Source organism: Passer montanus, unplaced genomic scaffold, assembly GCF_014805655.1.
Source record: "Passer montanus isolate IOZ18808 unplaced genomic scaffold, ASM1480565v1 scaffold34, whole genome shotgun sequence".
Classification (NCBI taxonomy): Eukaryota; Metazoa; Chordata; class Aves; order Passeriformes; family Passeridae; genus Passer; species Passer montanus.
This window is the reverse complement of record NW_024368152.1, coordinates 583,661-598,044: the sequence shown is the minus strand read 5'-3', so window position 1 is coordinate 598,044 and position 14,384 is coordinate 583,661. Positions and strand designations below refer to the sequence as shown.

Sequence of the window (14,384 nt, the reverse complement as noted above, 5' to 3'; positions counted from 1 at the left end):
AGGAAATAACTTGAATCTTGAAATATACTGCATGGTATATTTTGTTGATGATTTGTAGTATAATGGAATCCTAGGACAACTACAACAACATACTGTTCTTCTGCTCCTCTGCTCTTGCTCACCTTAGGAGCGTGAGAAGTGCAACATTTGAAAATCAGGATTTCAGAAGCAGCATTTCAAAGGGGATTCAGAGTTCATGGCTGTGGCTTTCTATTTGTCTCATAGAATTCTTCTAGTATGATTTTGTTTGAAGTAGAAAAAAATGTCCTTTAAGTGTTTTGGATACTTTAAACTGGACTTTCCCTACAGTCCACATCTACACATATTGGAATTCACCATTGCTTTCATGTGTCTTGTGATTTTCCATTCCTTCGAAAGTGTCCTATTTGGAATAAATGTTCAAATAAAGAAAGGTTCTGGAAGCTCAGTTTGTAAAAGATTCTTTTTTCTCCTTTAACCCTTTGCATGAAAAATTCTTTCTGTCTATGGAATCTGTTTGAGGGTTTTTTTGGTCATTGAATCCCAGGCTTCTTGGAATTTTAAAAAAGGGCATAGTTGTCTGTAATTTGCAGAGTTGCACAGACTTAGTTTGTGTCCACTCAAATGGATTAACTTTCCAGTTCTACATGTCTCTTAAATATTGATTCATAACACTCATATTTACAAGATTCTCTCTCCTAAAAATATTACAAATTATTCTAAGCATATGAGGCAAGTTTTATTTTGGCAGATGTGGAAAGATCATGGGTAGGAAATTTGAAATAAGACCAGGAAAAATAATTAGGTAAAACATAAAAGGGACCATATAAGTCCTAGGTTGATACAAAAGTAATTTCCATAGAAATTATGGATAAATGAAGACAAAAACTTTAAGAAACCTTTGATTGAAAAGAAATGGTAAAACACAGATCAACTGTGGAGATTGTGAACAATGGGAAAAGAGTGGCACTATCACTGTTTATTTGTGCCTCTTCAACTTCAGTCACTGCTGTGCAGCCCCTATCACAAAACCTCCTTGAAGCCACAGTTTTTGGTCTTGTTACAAGGTCTTATTTATGCCTCTTCTAAAACAGCACTGAAAATCTTAGTCCTTGTTAATAAGATGCTTAACTGTTATCAAGGTTGAAATTCAGTTTGCTAGACAATTGCGTCCTTTTGTTTCCATTCACTGTCGTCAATGCTAGGTCACTGTAGACTAAATGCTGAGATTGACTTAATTATAAGTTAGGAATTCACATGCAAACGCCCCATGCACCAGCCCAAAACTGGCCCCTTTTCAATCTGATATTAGATACTCATTCACTGATGGAGTGTAATTTTTTCATTTTATATGTAAATAACTTGCTTTTCTTCCCTCACTAGAGAGTGTTGAGTTATTCATGGTAATGTATTCTTTCATCATTTCTTTTTCAGAGTGGCAGTTTCTTCCAAACTTGGAACATCTCACAGCAAGCAGAGAAACCAACATCTTTTTCACACAGCATGATATTAGAATATTTGGCTAAAGGCCCTAAAACATTAAAAAGAAACAAACAAACAAAAAATCTTATTCATGATCCTTGTGTTTACTTGTTATGCCCAATTTGTTCTTTCATGCTTGTAGCACACAAAGGAAATTTTGATGGCTTGGTGTCTTAATGGCCTGGTGTTTTATCTTTATAAGGAAAGGGAGCTTTTTCTCCATATATTTTCAATGATTTCTAAAGGAAAAAAAAAACCATGAAGCTATGTCTGAGAGAGGTTTTCCTTGTTAAATGCCATGCTTCTCAGAGCCTCACATTCTGTATGTTGTGAAACATTTATTGAAGGACTGCACACTGTAAGTTTTAACCAAGCAACATATTCTTTTACTGTACAGAGCAATGTTAAGCTTATTCAGTGACACTGTTAGAAATTTCAAGATTACTTTGCATTTTTTTTTAGAATGTCTTTTTCAGTACTTTGCCTCTTTCAAGATAAGACAAATTAAGAAGGTATATATTTTTTAAATAACTCTTTCCTATTACAAATACTAAATAAAATGATGTGCAGCACAAAAGTGATAAGTATGATGTTTGATATATGCACAATAATACCACAACTTCATAATTTTGAACAAAATTTAGCAATCTAATTAATGTACTGCATCATTTGTTGGCAGGTATTAGGATTTTGAAAGACATGACATAGAAAACCAATGTGAAAAGTATGAATTAAAATCTTTATTTCTCTACAGCAATTGTGAAATGATGGTTTCACTGTGTGAAAGGATGGTTGCTTTACTACTGCCCTTGATACTTTCTAACTTGGTTGCACAGGTTTGTCTCACATATCGAATAGCACACAAGAATTGTTCTCTAACTAAAACCCTGTGAAATTAATTCTCCAAAGTACTCACCGAATCACAGAATTGTTTGGGTTGAAAGAAACATTAAAGATCATCCAGTTTCAAACCCATCATGGGCAGGGAATCTTCCACTAGACCAGGTTACTCAAATGCCTTGGACTTTATTAGAAACATAATTTTGTTTAATATTACTGTTCTCTCCAGTTAACACTTCTGTCATTAAAAAAAAGGAATATTTACCTTTAAAAGCAATTTTCTTTTAAAATAATTTGCTTTCTGTAAAACACCAATAATTCTTACTCTTTTAATACTGATGAGGCCCCACATGGAGCGCAGCATCCTGCACTGGGGTCTCCAGCACAGGAAGGACATTGACCTGTTGGAATGAGTCCAGAGGAGGGCCACCGAGATGATCAAAAGGATCATATTAGGAAAACCTGATAGAATTGGGTTTGTTCAGATAAGGTTTTGAGGTGGCTTAATTTGAAATCTAAATGGAGCCTACAAGGAAAGTAGAGAGAAACTATTTACAAGGGTGTGTAGTGACAGGACAAGACAGAATGGCTTCATACTGAGAGTAGATGTAGATTAGATATTAGGAAGAAACTGTTTTTTGTGCAGTGGAACAGATTGCCCAGAGAATTTGGGGTTGCCATGTATATTCAGTAGAAATTTTCTTTCTAATATCCTACTGGAACCTCTCCTGGTGCTGCTTGAAGACATTTCCTCCTGATCCATTGCTGGTTGCCTTGGAATAGAGGCCGACCCCCACATGGCCACAGCCTCCTTTCAGATAGTTGTAGAGAGTGATATGGTCTCCCCTAAGCCTCCTTTTCTTCAAGCTAAACAGCCCCAGCTCCCTCAGCTGTTCCTCACAGGACCTGTGCTTCGGATCCTTCACCAGCTCCATTGCCCTTGCCTGGACTTGCTCCAGTGCTTCAACGTCTTTCTTGAAATGAGGGGTCCTGAACTGGACAAAGGATTTGAGGCCTCACCAGTGCCAAGTACTGGGGAAAATCCCTTCCCTGGTCCTGCTGGCCACATTAATCTTGATACAGGCCAGGATGCCATTGGCCTTTTTGGCCACCTGGGCACACGTTGGCTCACGTTCAGCTACTGTCAACCAGCAAACCCAGGTCCTTTTCTGCTGGGCCAATTCCCAGCTGTTCTGTCCCCAGTTTGTCTCATTAATGTAGGAATTATTTCAAGTGTTTAAAAACAAGAAATGAGGGGGAGTTTTTGGTAAATAATTTCTAATAATCTACATTAAAATTATCACAATTTTATTATTTATGACTTTAATATGCATACTCTACTTCAGAAGCCAAGAGCTTCTTAGCATCTTATCTTATCTTATCTTAGCATCTTATCTTATCTTAGCATCTAAGATAAACAGGCAGTCTAATATCAGCATCTATTATTCTCATTTCATTGCTGTTTTGCTTTTGTTTCATAATTCTGGTCACACTAGACTCTCCAAAAAAAACCAGCAGTGCATATATGTGTGTTGGGGGTGTGGGAAATAAAGAAAATATTATTTTCTAAATTATCTTCTTGTTTTCTGAAAGACAGAAATGTATACATGAGGTTTGTAGACAGAAAGGAGGGTTTAAAGAGTGCTATTTCCTGCCTGGTTTGTATTGGGCCTATTATCAAAATTTCTCTTCAAAGTGCTGTATGATCAGAGTCAGTTTTATTATATGGGCTTCACTTAGCAACTGGCTAATTAGCATTCTTAATGAATTTATTGAGTTGAATGGAGATGAGAACACATGGTTTTCACTCAAATGCAAATATGAATACAGGAATAATCTGGGATGCCTAGGAGTATACTTTATATGAAGTGGGAAAAACATAAATGTTAAAATCCAAGGCTCCTAATTATGTCAGCAGATACTCTTGTGAACACAAACAGTATGAAAACCAAGGAAATTGGAGAAAAACCAAGTAATATTGGAGACAGATTATCAGAACACTTGTCTACAAAATTTGTTTTACAGGAGAAATTGATTGTGTGTGACTGGATGACAGGAGAGACGATGCTGAACTTCCACTGCAGAAATTCAGAAATAAGGGCCTGCAGAATTCCCCTAAAATGCTTGAGCATTTCTCATGTTCTATCTGTCCCTTGATCACTACATCCCTGTCCAACACAGAGTGATCCAAAACCAGTCAATAATCACAAGGCTCAGTTAAGGCAAGCAGGTAATTACCAGATTAGAGTAAGAGAACATGATTCACAGTTTAACCTAATTACCTGCATCAGAAATATGATTACTACATTTTATAAAGATTTTTCAGTCCCCTTTAATTTGAAAGTTATTGCAGGAAAAAATAGATTAATTTAAGAAGGCAAAGCAGTGAATGAATGTACACTGTAATATTCTTCATCAGTTATTTAAAACTTTTTTAAATGTAGTTAAGTCAGCATAAGATGCATGTGAGACTCACCATAGTGAAAAAGTGAAAATGTATCTGTTCTCAATTTTTTTGTCTTCTCAGAGGTAGATCTCTTTTTTCATCAGACACTGGTCATAGTACATCTTCAAAAAACATATAGGTGTTGCTTCATTGCCTCTTCCATACTTTTGAAACTGAGCCTGTATAAGTGTCAGCAGTGGTTTGATGCATTTGTATGGAGTAGTGTACTATCAAAAGTTTTACAAGTAATGATTTAGAAGATGGGAGCTGGGATGTGGTTCCAAACCAAACAATTTTACAACTAAACAGGTGATAATATTAACTCAATTACTGGTTGCAAAAAGAGCTTTTATTCTAAAATTATTTAATTTTTCAGAGTGAGGACAATTGCTTCCTTTTATTTCCTGCCATAATTAAGTAATTAAAATTATTTTAGGTGGGGATTCCATGGTTTTGGAGGGCAAAAAAAAATCTTTTTTAGTTGGCCATCATTTAGTATCAACCTAAAACCTGTAATTAATATGTCCCAAATATGTCCTAATTGGTGAATAACTGGCTTGCTAGTAAGACTCCTTATTGACTTTATATTTAGTATAAGTTCTGTTAAATCGTTTTAGCATTTAGGCTTACCAACAAAATTAGAAAGCTTATGATTTTGAATTGGAAAGCTAAAATTTTGGGTATAAGTATTTTACCTTTTATCCACATGTGGGGAAAAAAACCCAAAAAAACAAAACCCAAAATCACTTCAAACATGAGTTTGAACCTGCCAGTATTGCACACATAAAATATCTTTCCTTCTTATATTCTCTTTTCATATTGGCAGAAGCTATTTGTCAGCATTAAAGGTGATCAGGTCACAGCTTGACTTCTTTCCTTAAACAGCTATGTAATGTATAAATGAATCACATTTTAGCCCTGTACTACAAAGTTTTCCTCTTCCTAATATATTAATAGGTGAAAAACCTAAGAAAAATCTGATTTAAAGGAGGGCAACAAAGATGATCAGAAAGCTGAAGCACCTCTCCTATGAAGACAGTCTGGGAGAGCTGGGGTTGTTCAGCTGGGAGAAGAGAAGGCTTTGGGCAGACCTCAGTGCAGCCTCCAGTACTTCAAGGGAAGGAGGAAAAGGACTTACGAAAAGGAGGAAGAGGGATTTTTATACAGGAAAGAGTGACAGGATAAGGTGCAATTGTTTTAAACTGAAAGAGGGGAGCTCTAGATTACATAGTAGGAAATTAGATCTTAAATTCTTTCCCTGAGAGGGTTTTGAGGCACTGGAACAGGTTGCCCAGGGAGGCTGTGTGTGCACTACCCCTTGTAGTATTCAAGCTCAGTTTGGATGGGGCTGTGAACAACCCAGTCTTGTGGAAGATGTCCCTGCCCACTGCAGAGGCTTGGAACTAGGTGATCTTTTATGTTTCTTCCAACCAAAACCATTCTGTATTTTATTCTGTGATTGTATGATTAACAAAAAAAGGGAACAGTAGTCATTGGTGGGCATGTCTCGTGGCAGGAACTCAGTAATAATTGCTTAAGATACAGTAATAGCTTTCCTTTTCCTACAGATATGTCAAGTACCAGAATGTTCTGCTGAAGTTATTCAATAATCTTGTTTTAAAAGTTTGAACACTAGCCTGTTACTTTGTGCTATGTTCTAGGTAAGCTTCAGCTGGAATAATGCTACTCTAGGAACCTATATTATTTTCTTCACAGCCACCAGCTCACACACACACAAAACTCTTCTATACTTTTTAGGAAATGGTGTGCAATAAAAAAGGTTAAAAAAATTAATTATGTCATATGTCATTTTCATGGGGAAAGAAAAAATAAATAAGAACGTTAAACTGCACAAAGCTCTTGCTGCTGCAGTGTCAGCAGTTCTGTAGAAAAGTCAATCACCTCATCATTGCTTCACTGTTCTCTTGACCCTGGAGAGATGGAAGACAGAAATGGTTTCTGAAGAAACAATCAAAAAATAAACAACAAAGAAACAGAACAAAAACAAACAAAAAATTAAAATATTGCATATATGATAAATCGTGGCTTGTTAAGATAAAGGAAGTTTAACAGCAAGTGAGAGCTCTGATTTCAAGTTTTACATCAATGCTTGGATTATGATGTACAGAATGTACATATGTTTTATTGCTTGTTGGAGACAGGGAAAAGTGAATACCGTGAATTATTCATATTTAATTCCTATTATTGCTGCTCAATTCAAGAAATCAGAGGGAATATATTGCTATTAAGCACATTTTATATATTCTTGTCAGAAAATTTTTGGTAAGCTGTATTTTATTATGTTACATTAGCAACTTTCTTCATATGCATTACTGCTCCATTAAAAGAAAACTGTTTATTTCAACTGATATGAGTAATAAAAAGCATCTATTATATTATTAGTTAGGCTGCAGTAAAGTAAATAATGCTTGGAAGGCCTGAGAAGCCATGAAGGGAAGTTGACATTTTAAAATCACTTTCCAAAGAATATATGTATGTCTAAAACAACTGACAGATGTGCATTTACACACAGTAAAAAAATTCACAGCTGCATGTATGTGTCTTTCCATTAGTGTATATAATTTAATTAGCAGGTTTGCTGAGTGAGAGAAAACCAAATTTTCTGGAATCCATTATTAAAAGATTTTTAGGACTATCGGAAAGTTTCTTAGGACTGTCTGTAAAAATCTGAAAAAGTTTTTTTCAGATTTTATCACACAGGTCTGCAACTAACTCTTAGGTAAACTAAGCGTGAGATACAAAAAGAGTAACTTTTACTGACAGACATTGTAACACAGAGATTACAGCATTTACCTATATTTGACATAAGAAAAAAAATTGTATCCTTATGGTATAAACTGAGATGGAGGCAATTGCACATAGAAAGTCTCAGTTCACCACATTTGTAAAATTCATAGTTCTTTCTCTTAACATCCAACTTACACCCCCACCCCACCTCTTCAGCAGCAGAGGTGCTTTTCTGTTTATCCATTCCTGTTATGGTTTCTCTACACCTCTCTATGAATCCCCTATTCAGGAATTCTGCATATAGAAAAAATATATTGTAACAAGAGTTATGCTAAAATTAATGAGCATTTTTCAGATGTGGAAAATAGGTATTGCAACCAACCCTGAAATGAGTTTTGAAATCTATAAACTCTTAAGATGTCTGTTTTGAATTCACTTGTCTGTGGCAGGTAATGATTCTATTGGCAGACAATAGGTCACTTTGTCAGCTCCCATCTGCCTTTACACTGAGCCTCTTCAAGGCTGACCTATGTCTCTATGTCTTGTTGATACATTTCTCCTTTCTGTTTAAAAATATAGCCATTTACTATTTTATCTGATACATATGACAAAGAAAAAAATGTCAAAATAAATATTCGCTAGCTCCTGGATTACACTGAATATAATGCTTACATATGGAAATGATCCACAAGGAACACATCTGAATAATAACTGTTGTCTCAGTGCACACCACTTGCCTCTCTGCTTCATTCATGTGAGTTCTACATGCTGACAATTAACTGCATATAGAAAATGAAAATTTCTTTAGAATATAAAATACAAATCAAAAATCTATTTTGCACCTTTTCTCAGTTAAATTAGAATATAGTTATACTTTGAAATCTTCCTCCATCAGCTGATAAAACAACATTTTTGCTTTAATGTAAGTTTCTTTCAATAATATAGAACTGAGATATTTGGTTTGGTTCTAATGTATTGTGAAAGCAATTATCTAAAGTCTTGTTTTTCTGTAGAATTAAGACTATACTATGCAACAAAGCATTATCATAACAGGTGGCATAAAACTTAAAACTTCTTCTTCTATATATCATGAAACCATAGCCATAGAATTCCAGGTGGGAAGGATCCTCAAGAATTGTATGGTCCTACCTTTCTTGGCAAAAGCACAGTCTAACTAAAATGGCCCAGCGCCCTGTCCAGCTGAATCTTAAAAGCGTCCAATGCCAGGGAATCCACGACTTCCATGGGGAGAATTTGCCAAAAGCTGATGCTTTTCTTTGGAAAAACAATTATTTGTGTGTCCATTTGGAATTAACCCAGAAGTGACTTGTACCCTATACCCCCTAATTTTTCCATGTGACTCCTCGTAAAAAAAGGGAGTCTCCATTTTCCTTGTAGCCACCCTTTCAGTATTGGAGCATGGTGACAAGGTCTCCCCTTCCCTAGGCTGAACAAGTCAGTTCTCTCAGTCTTTCCTCACATGGCAACTTTCGAGTCACTGATCATCTTTGTGGCCCTTCTCTGGACCCTCTCCAGCCTGTCCACATCTTTTTGTACAGTGGGAGCAAAACTGAACACAAAATTCCAGGTGGGGTCTGACAGGCCCTGAGCAGAGTGGGCAATGACTTGTTAATCTCTGCTGGTGATGCTGGTGCTGGTGAACCCAGCACCCTTCTGGCTTTCTTTGCAGGAGCAGCACACTGCTTACTCACATTGAGCTTGCTGCCCACCAGGACCCCCAGGTCCCTTTCCACAGATCTGCTCCTCAGATGGATACATCCCAGCCTGTGCTGCAATCCTCGATGAAATATATATATATACAAATATACACACTATAAATATCTATACATAAATTATATATTGTGTGTAAAATCTTGGGTTTTGTTCTATGATCTTTACAATGATAAAAATAAATCCACTGTAGCAATCTTTTAAGGACAGTTTTGTGTCAAATGTCTCAGAATTACACAGAATTTCAGAATGCTAGTTGGAATTTTTCTAGAAAAATATGAAGATGTAAAATAGCACTTTTTAGTACCTTATCTTCTGTTAATTCCCACTTATTTCTCAACAACCTTATAGTTTACAATAGCCTGTGATTACTACCAGGTGTAATTTATCCCTTAAACCAGTATATGCTTTAATAGTGCACTAACCAAAGTACATATACATGTAATCACTCCCTGTTTTGCTTTTCTTTCTCCACAAAAATGGCTTAAACCAATTTATTCCTTTGCCTCATCATTTCAATATATATTTATATGTGTTTCTCTTTTTTTGGATTTTATGATCAATAAGTGCATATTTAGCATACTGAAAGGTCCTTCAGGCAGAGCAATAAAATAGTTGAATGTACTATTCATTTTTACTCAGTTTTGCTGTAGCAGCTGAAAAAAAGTGCTATGCAAAATATGGAGTGAGTATTACTTAATTGTTATAGCTTGTGGTGGTGATGTAGATACACAGCTATTTTTAATGAAGAGTTCCAGATTTGGCATGATGGCTAAAAAAACACAATTACCCAAAATGTAGTGGAATATTTTAACTATGGGGAAAAAGAAGTGCGTGCCCTGAAGCAGAACTTCCAAGACGGTCTCTTGCATCTGCATGCTGTCAGCTAAAAGACCAATACTGTAATTTTCCAATATTTGCCTAAAGAATTGTCTTGAAATGCATAACTGCAGAGGGGTACACCTGTGAATGCTCTTTGCAAAACAAAGGGTATGACATGGGATATGAGAAGTCAATAGAAACCTGTCATTCAAATTCTGCTATGCTAACCTCTGCATGCTGCAAAGCCAACAAATGCTTTTTTCTTCATAATGCCATTTGTGAAGGTAACGGATGGCAAATACAAGCAATGAGAAATAAAATATCTGGTTTATTGTTGCTCTTCCTTTAAACTATTTTCTACTGTGATTAGTACAAAATAAGTAGACGTGTTAGATAATGGTAATAAAATAATTTGATTAAAAAAGAAATATTTCTCCTTTTTACAGGTGATACAAGTACTACAGGTCAGCATAAGTACTGTAAATAAAGCCCGCACACTGCATCTAAATCATTGGTAGCTGTGTACTACCTTCCAAAGTTTTCAGAACTTTTTGAACTGAGTAAACAATCAATCATAACATTGTTCCTGTCAAAAATATCCACTGATGATACCCACTAAAATGCAGAACAAATTGATGATGCTCCCACATTTGTTTTAGCACTATAGTATAAATCAGCAGCATATAAAAGGGTAATCAGACAACAGAACTGACAGCAGTGTTTTACAGTACTCAATAAATCTCATGCCTGAATAGAAAATGACAGAGCATCACTGAAAGCACTGTTTGCTTTCCAGCTCTGCAGTCCAGATCTAGCAAATGACTGAGGAACTTACAAAAAGACACCAATGAAATGAATGCATCAAAGCTTGAAGTTGTGAAAAGCTTCAAATCAAAAAGCTTCCATAAAGCCTCTTTATGACATCAGTGGTATTTGGAAAGATAAGAGACACCAGTTTCTGACCTTTAAAGATCCCTAACTGCTTAATGGAGAAGAATTTCAATTTTGGCAACATCAAACAATTTATGGCTGAACTCATCTCAGTAAGAATTCTTTCAAAAATTGGTGACTGGTGCCTTCAAGAAAGGCACTCTTGACAAAACCTGAATTCCACCAGCAGAAAAATAAACAAAATAATACTTGGAATACTTCTGTGCTCAGGGCCTTCACCAAAACTGTCCTTGAACTGTGTAAATTTTAAGTACAATTGATGTTACTGATACACACGCTAGGGCCATAAAAATCTGAAATTTGGATTGACATCTTTCTTTGGGAGATCTTGGAGCCCTACTGTTCTCTTGGCTGGGGATGAACCAATATATGTTCTAACATATCATCACAATACCTATTCAGGAGAGAGAAAGAAAGGTAAAGAGACAGACCGACAGAAGAAATTGGGAAAGAATAAAGGAACCTTACCTCACTTTTAAATTGCCTTGCTGTGGTTGTCCATCATAAATTGACAAAATATCAAAATCTTCTTCGAGGGCAAAAGTATGAAATGACAATTGTATCCTGTTACGCTCTCCTGTGATAATGATCCATGTGCAGTTGGCATAATTTGGATAACCATGAGGAAATCCAGGGCTTTCTATAGTACCATTTGGTCCCTGTACTAAGCCTCCACAGTTCTGACCTGAAAAAGAAGAAAGGAAAATTTGCAGTTGGTTTTCTTTTCCCTCACCCAGTACATATTTTTACATAAATAACTATATATAAACTTATTTTTAAAATAATTTTTCTACATTACAAACAGCACATAAAATTGTATTTATACCATTCTTCTCTTCAGATTAAAAACCCTCATAGTTGGATTTTCTGAGACACTCAACATCTTTTTATGCAATGAATCATTATTTAAGGTTCTGTAGTATTAACAATGTATGACTTATTCATTCAAATGTGAAATTTCAGCATTAGCCTTAATGCCATAAATTCAACAAACTGACAGTTCTAATGGCAAGAGAGTGTTCAAAGCTTTTTGGCAAATGCCATTTAAAAAGTTTATATATAAGTACCAAAATATCAGAGCTTCTGATATTCTGAAACCTACTTTAACATGAAGAGCAAAATGTAGACATATTTAATATGCTTTGTGTTGCAACTAATCAAGGTTTCTATACTTTGAAAACAGCAAAATTTCTGTGATGTAATATTTGTAGTTCCATGTGATTTGTGATAAGAAAAGTGGGGGGTTTCAATCTTTTTGGTGTTGTGTTGGGTTTTTTGGGTTTGGTTTTTTTGTGTTTATTTGTTTTGGTTAGTTGGTTGGCGCTTTGTTTTGGTTTTTTGATGTTTTTTTGTTGTTGTTTTGTTTTGTTTTGATTTGGCTTTTTTTGTTTGGGTTAGTTTGAGTTGTTTTTTTTTTTTATTCTCAAAAAATAACACTAAGGGTTTACTCAGTAGGCTTTTGTATCTGGCTTGTATATCCTACAAGCTTTGTGAGGGCATGATAGCTCATTAACGGGAAGTCCTCAGCAAGAAACCTTGACTTACAGTGCACATTCTTGCTAGTTTCCTACTTGATTTTGTTAATTCCCCACACAACACTTGTACTGACTTTGAGCTGTAGAGAAGTGTTAATGAAATATTTGAACAGAGAAAAATATAAGGACATTCTGTGGACTGTAATGCTTGGATTATTATCCACACTTTAATCACTTCAGAACAAGTAAAATCCTATATTTTATTGGTGTACCTAAACCAGAAGAGGATTTCTGACTGAAATTTTGTTTTTAAGTTCAGTGTGGGTCTCACACTGAATCTTTCAGAAAAGTGCTGTCAAATTTTTGTAGGAGGTTTCTAAATCTTAATTGGATGGATTTAGTAAAAGGGATTTGGTCCTAAAACTAAAGAACTTACAAGTAATCATTTTTTACTAAATTTGAAATATAATAACTCTAATGAAGAGATAAAACGGCTGTGATGATTCAAGAAACTTTTAAAATATAAATCTTCTTTGGTATACTTATCATTTGATTCACCTTAATAAGACATCTTTATTATCCAACATTTGCAAAGAAGGAACCTCTTACACCATGAACTTAGCATGAACATTTCAGTTATGTAGTGTTCACTAAAAATTATCAGCATGCTTGCAGACACTTGCAGATGCATTGTATCCTTCTTCCTACAACCGCAGGGGAAATGTCATACAAATGCCACAAACAATTTAAAATAATTTAATTACTACAGAACTGATGCTCTGAAAACAGAAAAGGAAAATTATAGTGACAGCCCACCACCCTGTTCCTCTAACAAGCTACTTCATGTCTCCAACATTGGTTTCAGTACGTCAATGTACAGTATCCCTTGTAAACTGTGCTGCACAGCTGCTGCACAGCAGCCTTCAAACACTTGGGCATGAAAAGTTTGCATTGATAAAGGAGTGCCTCTTAGCAATTCATCTAAAATCTGTCAAAGACAGAACCCCATTTTAGAAGCAAAAATTTGTAACTCTAGTGTATAAAGAATATAGTAGGCCATATGTAACTGCATATGTAAATGCAGTATCTTCATTTCTGACATCTGTGGGGACAAACAAATTATGTCCCCAGTCTCTTTGGGAACCCTAGGGCTGGCTTAAAGTAAAACTTTATTAACCTTTATTTTTAAGCTTTAATAAGTTTATAGTTATATTGTTATAAAGTTCATAATATAAATTGTAATAACCTTTATTGTTAAACTCATATTGCTGGGGTAGTAAGTGAACCCTCACAGCCCCTACATGGCCATGACTTAGCAGCTTCCTTACACAGATTGTTAACTACTTGCAGAAGTTGTCAACAGCCAGTGATTGCTCCCAGTTTTATTCCAAAAGGTATTTTGTAATCATATTTGTACATACAGGTTATTGTGCATTATTATTTTGGAAAATAAACAGACTCTAATGAGGAATAAGGCAGAAATTTTTTTACCACTGTTTAACCTAAGCATTTCTTACAACCCAGAGACCTTTTTTTCTCCACTTTGCTTTTACTCTCCTATATATATGTATCCTTCCAGTTCTGAAACTATTCATACACATATTGCCTATTCACTTTGTACCCCAAAAAAATGAGGCAAAGGAGAATCATAAAGAAAAATTATTACTGTGAAATGCAATTTAGGTTTGTTCTTAATTTTATATGCATATAGAAATATATACTTATATACTAAGTGTTCAGTAAAAAAAAAACAAGTAAAAATCCTATAGAAATTTAGTACACAGTTAACTCCCAGAAAATTCATTACTGTGCACACAAAATTTCAAGGAAGATTTTTTTCTGAATTAAGCAAACCCAAAAGAGGTTTTAAGAGCTATACAGACCCAGAAAACACATCTTCTAAGTCTGTC

The 14,384-nt window shown here is 35.2% G+C and overlaps 1 protein-coding gene across 2 annotated transcripts in view; it reads right to left on the bottom strand.

Moving 5' to 3' along the window:
* The window catches only part of CSMD1 (CUB and Sushi multiple domains 1), a 1,056,650-nt gene that overhangs the window by 830,237 nt on the left and 212,029 nt on the right, over positions 1-14,384 (bottom strand). For both annotated transcript variants that reach the window (XM_039715657.1, XM_039715658.1), the window contains exon 2: positions 11,468-11,684. In XM_039715657.1, coding sequence (XP_039571591.1) covers positions 11,468-11,684 — 217 coding nt within the window. The remainder of the gene's footprint in view (positions 1-11,467; positions 11,685-14,384) is intronic.